This window comes from Nilaparvata lugens, chromosome 13, assembly GCF_014356525.2.
Source record: "Nilaparvata lugens isolate BPH chromosome 13, ASM1435652v1, whole genome shotgun sequence".
NCBI lineage: Eukaryota > Metazoa > Arthropoda > Insecta > Hemiptera > Delphacidae > Nilaparvata > Nilaparvata lugens.
The window spans coordinates 17,342,895-17,365,271 of record NC_052516.1 but is presented as its reverse complement, the minus strand read 5'-3'; the positions used below and the strand labels follow the sequence as shown (position 1 = coordinate 17,365,271).

General features: G+C 33.1%; 1 protein-coding gene across 4 annotated transcripts in view; it reads left to right on the top strand.

Moving 5' to 3' along the window:
- Window positions 1-17,870, top strand: part of LOC111047884 (ras-related protein Rab-3) — a 46,199-nt gene extending 28,329 nt beyond the window's left edge. For 2 of the 4 annotated variants that reach the window (XM_039439955.1, XM_039439954.1), the window contains exons 2-7: window positions 1,238-1,253; window positions 4,686-4,910; window positions 8,568-8,686; window positions 10,662-10,833; window positions 11,950-12,182; window positions 14,212-17,870. In XM_039439955.1, the coding sequence (XP_039295889.1) occupies window positions 1,245-1,253; window positions 4,686-4,910; window positions 8,568-8,686; window positions 10,662-10,833; window positions 11,950-12,102 (678 nt within the window). In that variant the 5' untranslated portion in view covers window positions 1,238-1,244 and the 3' untranslated portion in view covers window positions 12,103-12,182; window positions 14,212-17,870. The remainder of the gene's footprint in view (window positions 1-1,237; window positions 1,254-4,685; window positions 4,911-8,567; window positions 8,687-10,661; window positions 10,834-11,949; window positions 12,183-14,211) is intronic. The other 2 variants (XM_039439957.1, XM_039439956.1) reach the window with 1 other exon arrangement.
- The last annotated feature ends 4,507 nt before the right edge of the window (window positions 17,871-22,377 follow it).

Sequence of the window (22,377 nt, the reverse complement as noted above, 5' to 3'; positions counted from 1 at the left end):
GCTGGTATTTTTTTTAATCTTTTCCACCAATCATGTATTAGATTCTAGGCCTACACTGCGACGTTGCAATATCATAGGCCAGGGCCTTGTATTAGAGGTGGCTATGCTTGTATACATTGGGCCAGGTGGGAAAAACGAGTAGGACTGATAAATTATCGATCTGCATCAAGAGAGTGAACGAGTACAATTTATGAAATTTCTCTTCATAGAGAAATCTCTTATCAAGAGTATAATCCAAACTGCTCACATGTATGTAAAATGTAATATTATGTGTAGTATTGGAAACATCAATTTATTATATTTAATTGAGGGATGATTGTAGCTACATGAATCGTACGTCATAATGATAAATGGAGACTTGATTATCATGTCTCTTATTATTGATTCTACATTATTTCAGCAAAATCATTACCAAAGAAACTCTCTTCTCTCTTGATTCTATCGCTCGATTCTTGAAGCTATCTTGAAGTAACTATATGCTATTTCAACTGAAATATCTTATCTTAGATCTGTTCTCAAAGCTGTATGGAATTACTTTCTATTTTTCATCTAACCCTGTTCACATAATTGGCTTTAGAAAGAGCAACCAAGTACTAGAGAACGCGACGGTAATTAGAGTGGACCTTTCAGAAGATACAATTTTTTTGTAGAGGAATTTATACAAATTTCCATCTGTAGACATTAAATTTGAATGGCGTTGCTCATAGTGAGGTGATAGCAATTCAACTATCGCAAAATATGTTGATTTTGTGTACTATGGACACAAAAAAGGTCAGGAATAGAGAGGAAAAAAGAAGATAAATAGAGAAAAGAAAAGAGAAACATTACATTTTTTTCAGTAATCCGTGCTAAGAAGTTACTCCAGTACAAGTTTCTATCTCGTTGTTATTACCCGATTGCTTCACTATGAAGCAAGTTCATGTAGAATAGAATAGAATGACTGTCTTCATTTTTGACCTAGGAGGGCGAAGTTAGGGCGCAGTTGGCCAACTCTTACACTTAATCCCCTATGTAAATAGTGTTGGAGAGAAAATAGAAAGAGACTTGATAAAGCATTGAGAACAGATTCGAGATATTTAAAATCTCGAAGATTGCTCTCTGTGCATAATTAGCTTTAATGTCTATTCCCATTCCAATATTTGACATTGTAAACACCAATAATTTATTATTATTTCTCGAATTTATAATGTATACTGTCTTAACAATTATATTATTTTTTATGTTGTAATATTTCCAGGGCTGACATGGATCCTGTAAGACACAATTCTATAAAACATATATTTTTGCAATTTTCTGATAATTTTTTTTACCATAGATTCGCTACCTAAATACTTCTTGCTGAGATTGATGCGTAACATATAGAAATTATACTGCTTTTCAATCAATATATTGTAGAAAATATGTTCAACATATAGCCTACTAGCTATGAAAATGATAACATAGCTGTATATAATTTGTATGCTGTAAGGTATAATAAAGTGACATAATATTCACATCCAAAGACCTTGAAGATATAATTATCTTGAAGGTCTTCGTTCAAATCACAAAGCCAATTTCATTAAAATACAAAATTATGCTTCAGCTGTAGCTAATGCAAAAGATTACAAGTAAAGTGTATCGCATAAAGTATTACATTTTAATAGCAGTACAAGATTTTTTTCTCAAATAAGTCTTCATTCAGCTTTCTAGATACCGTACTTAGACAAGGCTTTACAAAAGCATGTCAAATTTCACGAGAACCAATCAGATAAGGTTATTCTAAAGGTGCGTACAGATATACGCGCAGCGAACATGAGCAATTCACTTTTAATCAGCTGACTATATCTGTATTTCTACAGAAACGGTAAGATACAGATATGAAAATCTTGGCATCAGCTGATTAAAAGTGAATTGCTCATGTTCGCGGCGCGTATCTGTACGCACCTTAAGAAGAACGTTACTCTGATTGGCGCTCCTGACATTTAATAAGGAAAGTTAACAGACCTTTTGTCACCGGGTGTCAGTCTACAGAGTTTTTATACATTTTAAACTTTTGCTGAGCTATTAAAGTAGACTTCTTAAATTGAGTACCGTACATTTTTTCAATAGTAATTTTATTCTCAACAATGCAACATACCTGAAAGCATGATACGGTTTTGCATGACACCAATTTTATAACAAGGAACTTCACATTATACATAGACAATAGTAGGTACACAACTTTATTTAGGCATGATAAAAAGCTTCAAATTGAGAGAAATAATATATCTTCTACCTATCTATGCTGCAGCATAAAATATGTACAGATTTTACTTGAATTTTAGACATTTTATTTCTTTGCAAAATTAATTAGAGCTGCATTGAACAAGCTGAATGCTGCTAGATTCATTTAGCATCAAAATGTATTAAAGCTTTATCATGCCAATAATTAATATTATGAGATCTCATAATTTGAAAAAAATTACACCAATTATAATGTAGTCAAAGTTACTTTCAATGATGCAAAAAGTGAGTAAATTTTATCATGGCTGAACTGCACATATGTCAAAAGTTTTTTTTTTTAGAAAACAGTATTTAAAATATTGAATTGCAGAGTAACTTTGCCATTCAGCTTTCACATTCACAATAACGAGTTTAAATTTTGAAAAGAGAGTATTTTTATTATATTTTCTGAATACTTTGCATGTTATACAATTTAATTAACCCACATAAGTTTTGCATTGAAAATTCTATTTCGGTACATTTTATTTGAAAAGAATACTGGAAACTCAACTAGATTCGATTAAATTGATTCATTTGAGAACCCAATTATGAGTAGTCTAGATTACATTTTCATTGAAGTGCAGTTTCAGTACAAAACACAATAAAACTGAATTTTAAAAAATCAAACACACTCCTTGAGCTGCGTTTACACCAAAGTTATTGATAAAATGTTAATAGCTTAATCCTTATAGATTCTATTAGATTGAACATAACTTATCATACACATGATAAACATATGTGTTTGTCAAGTTCCGTTCAATCTAATAGAATCTATAAGGATTGAATGATCAATAACATTTTGTTGATAACTTTGGTGTAAACGTAGCTTTAATCATATCAAATCAGAGACGTCAATATTCCACAAATTTATTCAACTCTTAAAAAATAATACATCAACTCATGAATCTATCAGATCACTTTCAATTCAGTATTTCCTGAAAACATAATTTGCTCTTTGTCTTGTACGATTGTATTTGCTTCTAAGAACTTCTCTAACACACATAGGATCCGAATTATCACCAGAGTCTGAAATGGGATTTTTTAATTCTTCAATCAGTTTAAAATAATTCAGTTTCAATTTAGAGTATTCTTCAACTATTGTAACAACACTGGGACTGTTATCCTCATCCATTAAATCCAACTTCCATTTTATTTCGTCCAAAGTTTTATTCACTCTTTTGATGGAGTAGTCAAAGCTATTAAGTGCATCCTCCATTGATTATAACTGAACGTGTCCTCTTGGATAGTGAGCACTTAAAATAAAAGTAGTTGTAATATGAGTTACAATATTCAGATATATTCACCAGAGCAGATTACTAGAGAAAAGCTGGTTAAATATCAAAGATTTCTGTAAATTAACACAATAGGATACATTCAATCACAAACTCATTTGTTGATTCAGATATTCACATTATCACTACTTTTTACTATGATTGGTTGAGTTTAGTTTATTTGTCAGCTGTTCAGAAGCCATAACTGGATAATAAACATTGTAATTCAAAATTATTTATTTTCAAACAAAAATTAATAATGATATTTTGAAACCATTGATATTTCTAGTACCTGTTTCTGGACTTGAAAACACTATTTTCCATTAAATTATTAAACAGTTTAATGATAGATACTTACACCTGGCTGCACAACAGCCATTTAAATTTTAATCGTGATTAATTTCACGAGAACCAATCAGAGAAGGCGTTTGTGAAAAGATGACTTTTCTGATTGATTCTCGTGGAATTAATCACGGTTAGAATTGAACCGGCTTTTGTGCAACCGGCACTTACTATCATTCATATCAGTCAGAGAGCTTCAGAAGAATGAGATGCTGAATTAATAATTATAATGAACTTTTCACGATATGATAAACCTTTACTTATATGTGTACAGTATTTGGGGCGTATTTGTCTCATACCTTTTTCTAGATTAAAATGTCTCTCAACATTATAGTTTTCAATCTGTAATCTTCCTGAGTTACCCTAATCTTGGGCCAAGAGTTTTTCAATCTAGTTTTTTGAACCATAAATAAATTGTTGACTATGGAATTTGAGGCTTCTTTAATCCACCTATAAAATTGCTCAGTTAGGGCCAAGCTACACGAAGTGTTTATTCAGGCGTTTTCAGATGAGTCGGCAGGTCAGGAAGCTCTCCAACTGGATGATTAGGTTGGCGCTCGGGAATCAGCTGATAATCAACTAATCGGAGATCTTCCTGTCATGCCGATTTGTCCAAAAACTCCTGAAAAAACTCCTAATCTTGGGTCAAGAGTTTTTCAATTGAATGTTCTGATCTAATGTTGTTGAACAATATATTGTTGAATATGATACGGTTGAGAAGTTCTTAAAAATTATTTTTTCAAAATTAATAAAAATTAAAAATAAATGAAAAAGAAAATTTGAACTAAATTAACAATAGCCTTTATAATAATTTTTCAACTTGTTTTGCAGATGTCAGGAGCCACAGAACCGAAATGGCAGAAAGACGCTGCAGACCAGAACTTCGATTACATGTTCAAACTGCTGATCATTGGAAACAGCAGCGTTGGCAAAACTTCGTTTCTGTTTCGGTACGCCGACGACTCGTTCACGTCTGCATTCGTGTCGACGGTCGGCATCGACTTCAAAGTCAAAACAGTTTTCAGGCACGAAAAACGCGTCAAACTACAGATTTGGGTTAGTTCTTTTCCAAAACTTATTTCAAAAATACTCATGTAATTTTTGATTTAGTTTCAATAGTTGATATTTATTTCGATTCTGTTTTTCTGAGGGTGATGCCCACATGAGCTTTAGGCCCGCTGCAAAGTAGACCCACGCTAATCCACGAAAAGCAACACACGACTTGAGATGTTTTGTGAACCATTGCTAGGCTTCTCCAGACGTCTGTGTAATACATGCAATGAATAATCCACTTGTCAGCTGATTGATTATGAATAATCCTATAGCAATGGTTTACAAAACATCCCACGGCGTGGGTTGCTTTTTGTGGATCAGCGTGGGTAATGATGCGGATGATGATGAGAAGCTGTTAGACTCAACTTTACTCATACTTACGCGACTCAGGTCGAGAAGAGAATCGACTCTAGTCGAGAGCATAGTGTTTTCAAATGGTGACATCGCGGAGACTAGAATCGACTGGTCTGAGAGTCGAGTCTCTTCTCGACTTGAGTCGCGTAAGTGTGAGTTGAGCTTTACACTACTCATTGTAACTGTTACACTACTCGTTGTAACTGTTACACTACTCATTGTAACTGTTTCACTACTCTTTGTAACTGTTAAACTACTGATTGTAACTGTTTCACTACTCTCTGTAACTGTTAAACTACTCATTGTAACTGTTACACTCCTGTTAAGATGGAGACACATGTCATGCAGTGTTCCGATCTCGCAAAAATCTGGTGTGGCGCACTCACACAACTTTCCTTGCCGTTATAAAAATTAATCACCTGACGCAAGTGTTCCCGCGCATCTCAAGTCTACTTTTCTAAGATCTAGCCAGCTGGTGACAGGACAATAGCGCTGCAGACACACAAAGTCTGCTATCTCTTCATAGTGAATGATTTAATTGAATCAACAGTTGCCAACAGTTTGCAATTGAATAATCTTCTTTTCTCGAATTTCGAGCTTATTTCCAATTTTAGGTGAAAATGTCACTGAACATTAATTGTAGAGATTTTTATGCTCAATCTTTTCCACATAAATGTATTTGTAAAAATTGTATTTGAAGCCTGATAGTTGAGAATTTAAATCAAACTTTGCATAGATGGGATGGAGCTCCTGAATTTTTTACAAATATAAGTTAAGACTTGTGGCAGTTGATACAGCTTATCAATGACTATTTTAGGTATGAATTTGATCAAAATCGTTGGAGCCGTTTTTGAGAAAATCGCGAAAAACTCTGTTTTTGACAACATTTTCGCAATTTTAGCCGCCATCTTGAATTGGATTTGTTCGAAATTGTTCGTGTCGGATCCTTATAGGGGAAGGACCTTAAGTTCCAAATTTCTCATAAGTCATACCGTTAATTGGGTGATGAGATATCGTGTACACACACACACACACATACACACACACACACACACACACACACCACACACCACACACACACACACACACAACACACACACACACACACACACACACACACACACACACCACACACACACACACACACACCACCACACACACACACACACACACACACACACACACACACACACACACAACACACACACACACACACACACACACACCCACACACACACACACACACACACACACACACCACACACACACACAACACACACCACACACACACACACCACACCACACACACACACACACACACACACAACACACACACACACACACACACACACACACACACACACACACACACACAACACACCACACACACACACACACACACACACACACACACACCACACACACACACACACACACACACACACACACACCACCACACACACACACACACCACACACACACACACACACCACACACACACACACACACACACACACACACACCACACACACACACACACACACACCACACCACACACACACACACACACACACACACACACACCACACACACACACACACACACACCACACACACACACACACACACACACACACACACACACACACACACACACACACACACACACACACACACACACACACACACACACACACACACACACACACACACACACACACACACACCACCACACACACACACACACCACACACACACACACACACACACACACCACACACACACCCACACACACACACACACACACACACACACACACACACACACACACCACACACACACAACACACACACACACACACACACACACACACACACACACACACACAACACACACACACACACAACACACACACACACACACACACACACACACACACACACACACACACACACACATACATACCTTTTTTGTACTCAGGGTTGGTGATGGTGGGACAGATCACATGACGGACATGTGTGGCATGCACCATTTCACATTAGATATTGTCATCCGTGATAGGATCGGAGTGGGTACAGTAACTACCGTATATTGTGTAATGTAGTTACATTGTTAATTAGTTACATTTGAATGGGATACTTCAAAAACGTATGTGATCGGAACGATGCATTACTGGTACAGGTGTGTCCCCAGCTGTATATTTTCACAATATTTTAAATCTCTACAACGAATATGAATTTCGAAGATATAAGACAACGATGACAGTGTGAATGAAGTTGGGAGAGCATTTTCCAGAAGTATATCGAAAATTAACAGTTCTAGATGTAGAATCAGTGGTTCTAAAGTTCCTGATGAGTTGAAGGTCCAGGGTGATCTCTCCCTAGAACTCTTATTATTGAGTTTCTATAAGCATTTTCCGTGTTCTTCTGACGAAAATACATTATTTTTAGTAGAACCTTGAAAGAGCATTTTTGCAATTCCATTTATTTTGACATTTCTATGAATTTTTCTCATTCCTGTCAAGTAGACCATTTCGAAACAATTTTGCTCCAGAGAGTGAACTGTTCAAAATAGCTCAATGTGAATAATAAGTATTGTTATAACTTATCAGGAACTGTAGAACTAGGTACTGATTCTGCATCTAGAACTGTCAATTTTCAATGGATTACTTCTGGAAAATGCTCTTCAAAGTTCCAACCTTACACTAGCGATAGCATTCACTGCTCTGTGTGAATCATAGAGGTGTATTCATTATTAAAGTAATCATAAAACATTTCCCGGGCATCATTATTATTTTAGTGGATGTATCCTACAGCTACATGCAGAGTTCAAGTTGAGAGTATGTGCATTGAAGTCTCTCGGTTGGAAGATTACCGTTTTCCAAAATCATTTCAAATCAAAATCATTGATGGCCGTTTGTGGATTTGTATGTTCGATGATATTGAGAGAAAAATGTTCAGAAGAATTTGGAGACCAAATTGTGACGGAGGAGTGTAAAGGGAATCCCCTTCATGGCTACCATATCATGAACGAAAGTTGCCTGGCAGCCATTCACAGAAAAAGTTGTAACCTTGTTGGTATTTTCTTTATGTTTAGTCAGTATTGATTGAATTTCCATTCCTATACTTTCTTTTCCAGTAAAGCGTTGCTTTTATTCTGTAAATTTCATCTGTTTCCAATTAGATTTGTTTTGACTGGAGCTGTAAACTTCTATATCCGTTGTAAGATTGATTTTGCAGTTATTGTAAATCGTGATAATTTTTTTTTCAATTTGACAGGTAAATAACGTTTTTTTCCATATTTACAGGACACAGCAGGACAGGAAAGGTATCGAACAATAACGACGGCGTATTACAGAGGAGCAATGGGATTTATTCTAATGTATGATATCACAAATGAGGAATCATTTAATAGCGTTCAAGACTGGTAAGTTTGCTTCAAATCTGTTCCTAACAAACAAAGTTTCAGAGTCCCTAAAAATGGTGTAAATATTGAAAGGATTGAGAGGGTATTTCTTATATGTATATGCGAATTTTTCTCTAATTCATTTAATTGCAAGGTTTTGAATGTTGACCTAACTCTAATCTCTAACTCCCAATGATTCCTAATTTTAATTGCATAACTTAACTGACAAATTGAGTTTTAACAAACTAGAAATTCATTATATTTGTCAAAGATGTTGCTCGTATACTCAACAGTGCTTAATAAGCAGCAAAGATGCTTGGGAGTCTCTCACTTTCGTAGATCATACAGGTTCTGTCACTCCACCTCAACCTTAGTCTTATTCTTAGTATTACCATAGAGAAACAATAGCATAAGTAGATATCCCATGATATAGGGCGTTTATGTCGCAACTCTTACTGTTATCTCAAGCCGATAGTTCATGTAACTCTTTTCCGTGAAGCTGTGTGACACTGGTAGCATCTCATATTGTGCCGTTCATACACTCTTACCCCAACAAAATAGGTAGTAAAATTGGACAATAATCAACAGTAATCGGCTTGATATAACAGTAAAAGTTGCGACATAAACGCCTTATACCATGGGATATCTACTTATGCTATTGTTTCTCTATGGTATCACTCATCTCATACACCATGTAAGAAAGTTTATGTCTTGAATTATGAGTATTTCTAATGAAATTATAAATTATGAAGCGTTGAATCCTCGTTGAAACACTCAGTGTATTCTCCTAACATTTCTAGTCATTTCTCTAACAGTGTTGCTTTGTGTGTTCAGTCTATTTTCCTTCCTGTTAATTCCAAAATTATCCCTCTAAGGCCCGGTTGCACAAAATCCTGTCAAATTTCAACCGTGATTAATTTAACGAGAACCAGTCAGGGAAGCCGTCTTTTCTAAAAGGCCTTCTCTGATTGGTTCTCGTGTAATTAATCACTGTTAAAATTTAACCGGTTTCTGTGCAACCGGGCCTAAGAGTGTTCAGTTTTGTGTGTTCAGTACTATTGTTCTTCCTGTTCATTCAAAGGCATCAATCTAAAGGTGCGCACAGACTTCGGCGCCACGAACACGCACATTTCAATTTTCATCAGCTGATTATAACGCATATTATAACGGTTCTGTATTGTTTTTGTGCAAATGCAGATATAATCAGCTGATGAAAAGTGAAATTGGCGTGTTCGTGGTGCTTATTATTATTATTAGCGTATGGCTTTGAATGGTGGGAGACCCAAGGGTAGTTCCACCTCGCCGTATATAGTCCAAAGTTCCCTAATGGGAAACCGGACACTAAGGTTATAGTGAACACAATACTTTAAATTTACACTTTTCACTTCGGAATTAAGTTCATTTTGATATTAAAAAGTTCGTGGTGCCAAAGTCTGTACGCAGCTTAGGGTGTGATCACATTGAATGCGTTTATTATCTGCAAGTGCACGTCAGATCATGCATGAGCCGAAAATCAAAATCTGGAAAGTGCCATTGAAACACTTGAGGCTTGCATGTGCAAGTCTGAACGCAACCAGCAAGTGCACAAGGTTAAATTTTAACCGTTATTAATTTGTATTTTACAGAACATTGTATTTTGAAAAGTGAAAGTGACATAGCCAACATTTTGATTTGGCCAGTATAGTATAAATTGGAAATGGGACAGTTTTGGGTATGAGCCTGTTGTGCCTTTCCTAATGTCAAGTATTTTTACACAATGAATTAAATAAATAAATTCCACTAGAACCAACTAGAGAAGGCCTTTTTGATAAGACGGCTTCTCTGATTGGTTCTCGTGGAACGAATCACGATTAAAATTTAACCAGCTTTTGTGCAACCGGCTTTGCGTGTTACATTGCATGGCAACTTTGTATGTTCAGTGTAATCTCCTCTTGTTCATTCCGAATAAATAATTTCTTAGCAACAGTGTTGCTTGATGTGTTGTGTTGCGTTGCAGGGTAACACAAATCAAGACGTACTCGTGGGACAACGCGCAGGTGATCCTGGTAGGCAACAAATGTGACATGGAGGACGAGCGAGTCATCTCGTTCGAGCGAGGGAAGCAACTCGCCGAGCAGCTCGGCATTGAGTTCTTCGAGACCTCCGCCAAAGAAAACATTAATGTTAAGGTCAGTAATCTCACTGGCATTCAGGTGGTAATGGTGTATCACGAAAGATGTAACAGCCGAAGACCATAGATTCGACATTAAATTTGCAACAAAAAATATCCAGTGAAATTTGTTTATTTATCGACCTCAGTTTCCGAGATAAATCGATTTGAAAACTACAAGTTAAAATCCAATTCTAAGGATATGGTTGAAAGAGGTAGATATTTAACATTCATATAATTTGTTCCTTTGACGTTTTTGAACTTTTTATGAGCGCTCAAAGTTGGAAAATGTATATTCGTTGGATTCAAAACCTAATTTTACACAGTTTGGAATAGGTCGGCTGTTAACCTTTTTTGAGACATAATGTATATTTTCTTGATGACTAAAATATATTTTAAGGTATAATTGATGATTACTAGCATGGATCAATAACTAATATTAGATCTGGTATACCGAGATATCTTGAATCATAGCCAATTTCTATCAGAGACGAACAATTATTAATAGTACTGGTATAGTAATAAGAAAATAGTAAAATAATAGTAAATAGAGACAAATCTCTATTCTACTATACAATCTCTATTCTATTCCACATATCTCTATTCTACTATAAAAAGCTGAGGTAACATAAAACTACCTTATGGTAAACGTTCAGTGGGACGAAGGATGTCGTGGTTGAAAAAACTAGAGCAGCATTGAATTGCAAGACACATCAACTTTTTAGAGCAGCAGTGAGCCAAGCAAAAATTGCAATGATGATAGCTAATCTCCGCAATGGAGAAGGTACCTGAAGGGAGAGAATCGCCTTGAGAAACCCCTTGTTATAGAAAATGTAGGAACAAATGCTATATTTTTATTGATAGGCCTGTATTCGGGAAAATTTGGGAGAAAGACAGTTTTGGGCTATGCCTGTTGTCTTCTCCCAATCATATTATAATTATTGTAATAATGATTTTTGATTGTAAATAAATGAAATGAATATGGATAGGATAGAATAGAAGAAACGTTTATTGAATAAATAAGCTGGATACTTCAAGCGAACCTTGAAATAAATGAAATGAGTAATGATGAATGAAATGAATAATGATGAATGAAATGAATAATATTTCTTTTTTTGGTTTTGTGATGTTGTAGGCAGTATTCGAGCGACTGGTGGACATAATCTGTGACCGAATGTCGGAAAGTTTGGACTCTGACGCGAACAACATGTTGAGCGGCTCAAAGGGCACCCGACTCACCGAGCAGGGGGGACCGCAGGGGGCGAACAACCCCAACTGCAACTGCTAATACCCCTCATGGCCCCCCCACCACACCATCTCTCAATCTGCGGCCAATCTCATCGCTATTGCTGTATTGGTGTGCGCTCGGTGAGAATAAGAATAATTTTATTCCATTAAGACAATATACAATGCAATAGAAAACGTCAATAGCTATAACAAGAAGTCAAAAAACATCAATAAAACTATTACAAGAAAAAAATAACAAACATTATAAAAATATGAATTTGGGGATATGAAGAACTATGAGAATTAATAAAAACAGACCAAAAACAAGAGAAATTACATAACAATTCATAAATCTAAAAATAACCTAACACGGGCAGATGAATGAACTCAGAAAAGGAATAAATGGGATTCTTTAAAATGAGATTCTCCAATCTTTTTTTGAATGAAGCAAGTGGTAGTTCCCTAACGGAGGATATAGAAAAGTCTCAGATATAAGTGGCCAGGACTTGTCAATATTTTACTTAATCATGTGTAGGGCACGTCTATCCTGATCTTGTATTGTAGCTGTGAATGTCTTCTCTGCAATGATGAGTGTCAATATTCTTCCTTACATTCATTAGGAGTTTGAAAGCCACCATCCCATGAAAAGTGAATCCACTTATGAATAGTGGCTTACTGTGCTCTAGATAAGCTGCACCAGAATAATACGCAATGCCTTCTTCTGCAACAGTTGCACCCTTTGAACTTCTGGAGCACAACCCCACAAGACCAATCCTCAAGTGTAGACACTCTGTAATCTATTCACATTCAAATTAAAGCTATTTGCCAAAAATACATGGAATTTATTTGCAGATATGATGACCCAGCATCTGAGTGTGGTCTTATTTTTTGGAATTACTTTTTATGTTATCATAATCGCCTGATTGATTGCTCACATGTTACCTCTCGTAACAGAGGTTTCAAAAGGAATTTATAAGTAATCCTCAATTGTCTACCGTAGCCTATATATCTTATAGTCAAGTCAAGTTAAAATATTTTATTGCAGCACCTAATTGAGAACATCAATTGCATTACAAAAATGTCAATGATAGATCGAATCCTAATTACAAACAAGAAGTCATCACAATAAATTACAAACATAAAAATAGACTTATTTCTATAAAAATATAAAGCTGCGTTTACACCAAAGTTATTAACAAAAAGGTTAATAACTTAATCCTTATTAATTCTATTAGATTGAACGGAACTTGACAAACGCATATATGTTTATCATGTGTATGATAAGTTATGTTCAATCTAATAGAATCTATAAGGATTAAGCTATTAACATTTTGTTAATAGCTTTGGTGTAAACGCAGCTTAAGTATACCACACAGTCATAATACATAATCATATGACTGGTTCACTCATAAGAATAGATGCTGATCAAGCATATTGTTAACTCTATGACTAAAGAGCTCTTCTATTTCATAAATTGGATTCATCAACAGAAATTGTTTAACTCTATTCGTGAATATTTTTAATGGTATTTATTATATTAACAGGCAAGGCATTGAAAAGTTTCAGAGAAATGTGATAGAAAGTTTCCTGAGTATTTGCATAGGGGCAAAACTTCAAGACTAGTCTATTACTACCTACCTCTTGTGTTATAGTTGTGACCATACCCTGCTGAACATAGGAGTTATAATTTACCTTGACATGATTGACACATTGATAAACAAACACGGGGTCGGTCGAGACCGACGACAGTCGAGGCCTACGACCGTAGAGGACTGGAAAACAGTCCTACTGTCGTCTGGCGCAGGTGACATTTAAGGACTCTTTTTTAGGAGACCTCTGCGGTCGCAGATCTCAACTGTCGGGGCTGTTCAAAAATTAAAGAAACCTCAACTGTCGCCTGACACAGGCGACATTTGAGGACTCTTTTTCAGGAATCCTCTATGGTCGCTGGCCTCAAATGTCGCAGGTCTCTACCATTGCTGGCCTCGACTGTAGCAGACCTCTTTTGTCGTTTGCCTCGTTTGACATCGACCCAACAAACACAACAGGAAGTGTCATAATTTCAAATTTTCAATCAATTTGAAGCTATCCCTACAGTGGTCTCTATACGTGAATAATTGTGAATCATTTATTGTTAAACTCATATCTATTTGTTGCTCTTTTATTACAGTTTTCACTGGACAAGACTTCAAAGGACGAAGACTACCCACCTCTAACAGACGAATTTCTTAAAGATTTATTATGTAACAGATAATTAAGGAAATGAAATTATCACATCGATATAATTGATGTGATTTCAACGACATGTTACCAACATAATAGTTACTTCAACTTCCAATTTAATAATTTATTTTACTATCACATTTTATTGATAAGATCAAAATTCTTTGATCCTGTACAATCCTCAATACTTTATTTTAGTTCAAGTGTCTAGTCAACTGAATGTATCCGTACATGTTGTTATCAATAATCTTATCAATATTATCTATATGACTATTGTCAACCAGTAGTAATCTCTCTCAAAGAGGTATGAACTCCTCTTCCAAAAAAAAATATTTTTCACCAACAATTTCCCACTAAGACTTTTGATTAGTGATTCAATTATCAAGTTATTCGTGAATTTTTGAACAAATTGATAAACTATTCAAAAGAGGTTGCTAAACCATTTGAAGGGAAAGCTCTAGTATCCAACTTTGAGTGATACCTTTGACAAAACCCAAAAATACTCTAGATGATCTAAAACTCTGGGTACGGAACTTTCAAAAATCACTGATTAATGATCACAAATCATTGATGTATAAACAGAATAAATCGATTTCAAATCTTGATGAGTCAACAATGAAGTTTGCTGAAATATGCATAAAAAATGTGAGCGTACAGTCAATGATAGAGATTAAATAGTAAAACTATTTTTATTATTCGTAAGCGCAAAGCCCGTTCATTCACTAAGTTGTTGATGTACTTGAATAATGAATCAATTAATGTAGATGTGACTTATTTATATGAAAAATATACATACATTGTAAATCTTCTTGAATGCCTCACAATAATATAAAAACTTAGAACTAAGTGTGTTAAAAAATAATAGAAAAGAAATTATTATGAAAAAATTATATTGTAAATTGTAAATAAGGCTCTTGAAATAATAATGATATTAATTATTATTGTAAAATGAATGTAATTAACGTAACAGATAAAAATCTTCTAGTTTTGAAATCATTATAAATTTTTACTTTACAACTGAAACAGAAACTCTGTCAACATGAGACCTTTTTTTATCTTGGAACTTGATTAATAACTGTTATTACCGTACCATAAATAACTATATTATTTATTTGTAAATCTTGCTGGAAATATTTGTGTGCAGAATAATAATTATAAATGGTGTGTTAACAATCCTGTATGTTATATATGGATATATTATAAAAAATAGGGTAGAATGAATTTAATAAGTGTGTGAATTTAGAATGGATGACGAATGAGTGTTGTACATACCGGTCACCTATGAAAATCATGATAATTATATGTCAAGTAGATTTTGAATGTCTTAGTTGTGTTTTTACTTAGAAGAATGGTTCTTCTGTTTTTTTTTTTTGTACACTAATTTTCTCGTTAGTCGATAAAAACTTTTAAACTTCCTTGTCAGTCAGCTTGAAATAGTTATTATTTTGTGTACAATGTTACAATCGGTATTAATAAGGCAATAAGAAAAGAAATTTATTGCTTTCTAATTATTGTCTCTCACACTAATCATCCTTCTTTGATCATATTTTTATTGACTAACTTTCAACAATTCAACAATCAATATGAATAAATTCAAATAATGCAGGAAGCATTATTGTATCAAATTATGTAATTTCATAGACTAATAAATATTCTGGTTGCAAACTCATTGAAATGTAGACTAAAAATTGAAACGTTAATTTTGAAACTAATTGAAATCGAAAATGTAAATTTTTTATTTAATTTTAGTTTTAATGAAATCGAATGAGGGTTGTCTGATAGTGAATATTTTTAACAATACAAAATAAAAGACTATAAGAAATGTTTTCTAATAATAAAAACAGTCGACTAAACAAAGAAAACAGGATTAATCAGGTAAAACAGGCAAAAATCTTCTTTTTTCTATGATATTCGAACTAATATTTATATTTTCTCTTACATGTCCTGCAGCACAAAAATACAATACCTTTTCAATTGAAAGTGTGTGACCAATAGTATGTACTCAATTTATTTCCTTTTTCTTCTCTTAATTTTTAATTTACCTAAATGTACGGACGGCTCACTATTTAGACATTTCATAAGTATTTTGTAGACAAAACATTTCTCTAGCTCTATGAAGTCTTTTACACTGTCAAAATTATAAATTCTACAGAATCCATGAATTAAAAACTTGAATGGGTACCGTACCTAAACTTGAAAAGTTGAAATTGAAGTATTCAATTGTATCTCTACTTCAAATGAGAAGGAGGCTACAAAACCATTAAAGAATGTTGAATACGCTACTTAATATGGGTTATATGCTACATGCATAAAAATATAAGTTGCTTTGGTTATTGGTTTAAAATAAATGGATAATTTTACTGAAACTTTAAAGTGAAAATTGGAAGAGCCAGTTTGATAATTATTAATAATTGAGGAGAATAGATAACTCTTGAGCAGGTAACTATTTTTCATGTATTCACATAATAAGTACCTATAGGAATAAATGGGAATTTGTCTGATTTGTAAAATAAAAATCGAATTTAGAACCTGTCTTATGTTCATGATAGTATCGATGACTAATTTATTATAAAAATCATAATTATTTCAGTTTTAATCTATAAACTCAGTTTTGTGAATAGAATTGTGTTTCCACAAATAAAATTAACAAGCACTAACATTAGCTCCATTTTTTAGAAGTTAGTATTTTTCAAATGTATAAATAATAATTACGTTCGATACCAAAAACTCAGTTCTCCCACCATTTAGGGTGGGGGATTATTTTCCTAATCGTCTAACAATATAACAAATTGTCAATGTGTCAAAATTGGAGCTTACTCTGTGTTAAAAGGCATCTATCTCAATGTAGCTTATCTGTATCCAAATTGCAAAGCTGAGTAGCCTTAAAAGTAGGATAAATATATTTATCAATCCCTTCCTATATTTTCATCCCTCTCTGTCCAAAAATATATTGTCACCCGAGCTTTAAATATGTATTCAATACTTCCAAAACAGAATTATATTGTAATACATTACTTCAAATGTGTGACTTTTTTGAAACTATCATGTAAACCAATCTTCATGGCCTAAAATCTGAACCAAATAAATATTCTGCTATCTCAACTTCAGCTTTGCCTTTCTTCACTATTCTAGTCAAATTTCACTTCTGATTTTGCCGTGAATAGAATAAATTGTATGTAGTAGATAGGATAACGTAGGGTATTAGAAAATTGATAAATTTTAATAATAATTGAGAGCGAAATCTTCAGATTAAATGGACATGGAGTAAAATTGTGAGATCTACAATAAATTTGACAATACTTTCATTTCTCCTAAATTCTCATTTCGCTCGAAACAAACCAATGCACAGTTTTTATTAGAATTTTATAGTGTTTCAGGAATATCTGCATCAAAGTATTCAGCGCATGTGCTCTTTCATCATAATTGAGAAAAAAATAAAATAACTCAGGGTTATTATAAGCATTGTGGGTGTAGTGGCGGTCCCTTCAAAATTACTTGAAAAACTGAATTTTATAATTCAGTATTTCTATAAAAAAAATTGAAAAATGTTACTAGTTTGTTAGGTAAGTCAGTAATCTAATTACTGGAAGAAACTCAAAATTCAAATAAAATAGAATATAATTCAAAGTGAAAGCTTTGTGTCATAAGTTGAATTTTTCGTGAAGTACATAAAATTGGACCACAACCTTGTATTCACCTCAGACGTCTAGAAATCAATCTATCAGTGTACTGTATCTAGGAACTCCTAAATATTCTACTTCTAATATCTAAATGGTGGATGTTTGGAAATCTGCTAACAATATTATTTGAGCATCCCATTTAAAAATGCAATTGTAGAAAATTTCAAATTTGATTAAGAGATTAATGACAAAAATATTGTCAAATTCTCATATCATGAGTTGAGTATTGTAATGAGAATGATAGAGTCATAAATTCATAATTCATTTAAAATTCAATGATTCACAATAATAATTATTCATCAAGTCGAGTGGGAAAGGACCAACAGACACATCCAAAACTATATTCCTCCCCAAATTTCGATTCATAATACTGGTGCAAGAAAAAGGTTGATGTCATTGTATATTATCTCTCATGTCGTTTTTCACGAGAGACATGAGGTTTCCATAATATTTTATGAGACACATAAGCTCACTCAGTCTCGAAACACTCTGTATTTTTTTTTTTTTTTTTTTATTTGATAACTAAGCATATTATGTATCTATATTACGTATGGTGTAAAGTAAATAATCCGATTAGCTAGCTATATGTACATAAGTAACTAGGGTAATTTGCAAACAATATTATGATCTGTTTGTATTTTACATGCAAGTACTCGTATATGCAGTATGAATGTGTAAATAATGAGTAACTTAGATAAACAAACAAAAAGACAAAGAAATGAATACACGTCAGGTAGTTGTCATTGTTCACACTACACTAAATTGATCATTGTGTTTAAATATTATTAGTTTATATAAATGTTGATAGAGTTGTTTATATATATATTATAGAAATTGTTGTATCGATGGAATATCTGCAGAAATATCTACCAAAGCTCTGTTTAAATGTTTATGGAGCGCTGTAAAAATCTGTTGTATTTGTATAGAACTTTTCTTCGTTTACTTTCAAACTATAGATTCTTATTTATTTTTTATCTTCGACTAGAACTGATATTTGTTGTCAGTTGAATAGTTAATTGGTGAATTAAATATATCATTATGTATCTATGTAATTATTTTGTTGTACATTTTAAATAACCCTTCAATCACTGCATAATTAATAGAATACTGGTCTAAATGTGGTACCATCTTACATATTGAATAGTTTAAAACTTTCCCATAAGTGAGAAACACTGATTACTTTGTCAATTCCATTTCATTCAAAATAGAATTGGCAATTCCACTGAATTGTCTCTCAATTAGACCATTAGGTTGGGATATTGAAAGTTTTTAAAAACTTCAGCTTAATAAATTAAAAGCTATATCATTTTCTGCTTTGAAATACCGTAGTTGAATTTGTAAGATCTGTGGGAGGCCATAAATATGAACGTTACTTGAGGATAACTTGAACCACATATTATTTCTTGGTCAGCATAATTCTCAACTATATACTTTTATGCTATAATTTTATAGCAAACAACTCAAATCCAAGTAAGATTGATAAATACAGTCCTAGTTTTTGAATAACTAACTTCCAACAAATAGCTAGGTCTTTATTTATCCAAATGAATATCAAATTGCTAGGATACTAATTACAACAAGGAAATAAGAAGAAATTAATAGGAGAATGATAAAAAGAGGAATGAGGTGGGAGACAATCCAGAAAGAATTGAATTTGACGAGGAAATAATTAGAAAGAAACTGTGGAAGAAACACACTAATACAAAGTAGTGAAAAAATCAACAAGGATTGGAAATAATTGGAAACAACTATGTACGGTAGTTATATTATTAACAAAGAATTAATAAAACTTTATATCAAGAAGTTGAAACCTTTCCAATAGAATGGAAAAAAAATACTTTTTATAGATAAATTTTGTTTCTTTTGCACAAAGTTCAGATTTTGACGCTTAAAACATCAAGTTGAAGGTTGATTTGTTTGAGGGAAAACTTGTCACCTAATATTTGTAAGTTCTAGCTCAAAATAAAACCAATTTGTGAAGAGGAACAGAATATTTTTGTTCTTCCGTACCGTACATTTAAAAAAATTTACATGACAAACCATAAAAAAATCTACAGATGGAGATAGTTAGGAAATTTCATTTTTTCAAATGCTAATAAATGAATAATAATAATTATTATTATTATTATTGAACGGAAAACGAAAATCTAAATTATGAATAAATGCTGTCAAAGTTTGACAAGGGTTCGGGAGGTACAGTAGACAGCATTTAATTTGTTTTCTCATTTAATAATACCTAATTGAACAGTCTTACATCAACAACAGTAGGTAGTGTTGAACTCAATTTATGAGACAATCATCTCAAGACTTATTATCGAGAAATTGATGTCTTTCTCAAATGGGATTTTGATACTCCTCTTAATCAACAACATAATGAATTAATTCATAAATTATAGTGTCTATTCATATAGTGTTATTTTATAGTATTCGAATATTCTTATAGTGTCTCTGAGACAAATTCTAGTACATTTTCTCCCAAACAGCAGCCTTCAGTCCATATAGCTTGAAGTTAGTAGACTGTCTTCTAACGTTGCATAGGCCTATAGCCTACTACTTATAATATTACAATTTCGAAGCATCTCTTAAAACTACTTTTTTATGGATTCTAGGGATATTAAAAGATGACTTTGATAGTTTCCAGTTGTTTGAATAAATTCAACTGCCAATGTAAATGTGAAATACAATTCATCACTTATAAAATGACGCTGTGTAATTTTTATGGTTGAAGTCGCTCGCAGTCTATTAAAATTTGAATGAGTACCATGACACATTTGATACCTGATAATGAAAAAAAAAACTTCACAATTCAACTACGGTTCTAGAATTTTATATCAGGCCTAGTGAACCATTCGTCTAATTATATTGTGTTGGATGAACGAAAATGGTTGGCTGCAAGCTAAACATAGTTTCATTATTGTTGGAAAACTTAGTCGAAAAAAAATGAATAAAAATTTTAGAAATCATAGTGGAGTCACAAGATGAAATCTTTAAAACTAAACTATAAGATCTGGCTTCACAAAACATATATTTTTAATCATGCATAAATACCACGAGAATTGCCTAATCAGAGAAGGTTTTTTTGAGAAGAAGGCTTTTCTGGTTGGTTCTTGTGGCATTTAATCGAGATTAAAGGTTAACAGAATTATGTGCAACTGGCTATTTAGTAGTTAACTAGTTAGTAGTTGATTAATTCAACTAATCAGTCAGCCTACTTGGAAGTTATTTATTTATTTATTCAAAAATCAATACAAGTTTGGAAACAAAAAGACATGATAAGTTTAGCTCAAAACTGTTTTCTTCAAAGTAAAATTACGAGGAAGAAATTCTTATAGAAAAATACTGATAAAAGAATTAAGAATATACGGTAATAGAAAACCAAGAGAGCAATGACAATTGAGTTATGTAGGTAGTCAATTCTCTAATAGGGGAATATTCCAATTTTTGGGCAATATTCCTCAGTCAGTCCTCATGCATTGCTCATAAAACATTTTATTGAATTTATGTTCATCTCTAAATGATGTACGGTACGGTAGGTAAGTAAAATAGGTACACTGTGCACATACTACTTAGGTGAACGAAGCGATCTACCCAGATAATATTTGAAGAATTTACGACAGGAATTGAGCATGAAGTAACAGCAAATTGTAAGAGAAAAGTCGAAAAGATTTTGTAGGGTGGTAGTAGCATGATAATAAATTGCAGAAGAAAGAATAATATTACTTTTTTGATGAAGAAAAATTTTTATAACAAGCAATTTATTGAAAGTTCTGATTGAAATAACCGTAAACATGACAAAGTAGTTTGATCCTTCAAGTTGGATTCTTTAAAAAAAATACATTACATCCCCAGGAAGGAAAGCAATATATTATTATTAGAAAGTGGAAAGAATAAAAATTGTACTAACTTAGTAAAATACGTCGTAACTCACGGTCATATATTTTGGTAATTTTTTATATAAATCTACATTGAAGAAAAACATTTATAGAGATACCGGTATAGCTGAAAAACTTGAATTTGAATAGATTTTATAGAACTTCTATTATTTATGATTTTAATTAAATGTTAAATAATCTTAATTTTTAGTTGGTGGGCTACTATAATTATTATAATAGAAATAAATTACGGTATTATTAGATCATTTTTTTTAATAGGTAGGTACCGGTGTTTGTGGTACCTACCTACCCTACTTGTAAAGAATTAGCTACAATATCGTACTTTTTATTGGATGATTCTTGCTCAAAATATGTTCTTCATGTAATAAACCCAGTATATAGCTTGATTTTTTGATATTTTAATGCGAAAATAATTATAAACCCATAAAATAATTTATGCATCTAGGTAATGCTCAATTTTGAATTTGAATCGTGTACACAATTCTACAAAACCACTTCTCGGCTTTCTATTGGTAGATCGACTCCAAGCGTAGCCTTTCC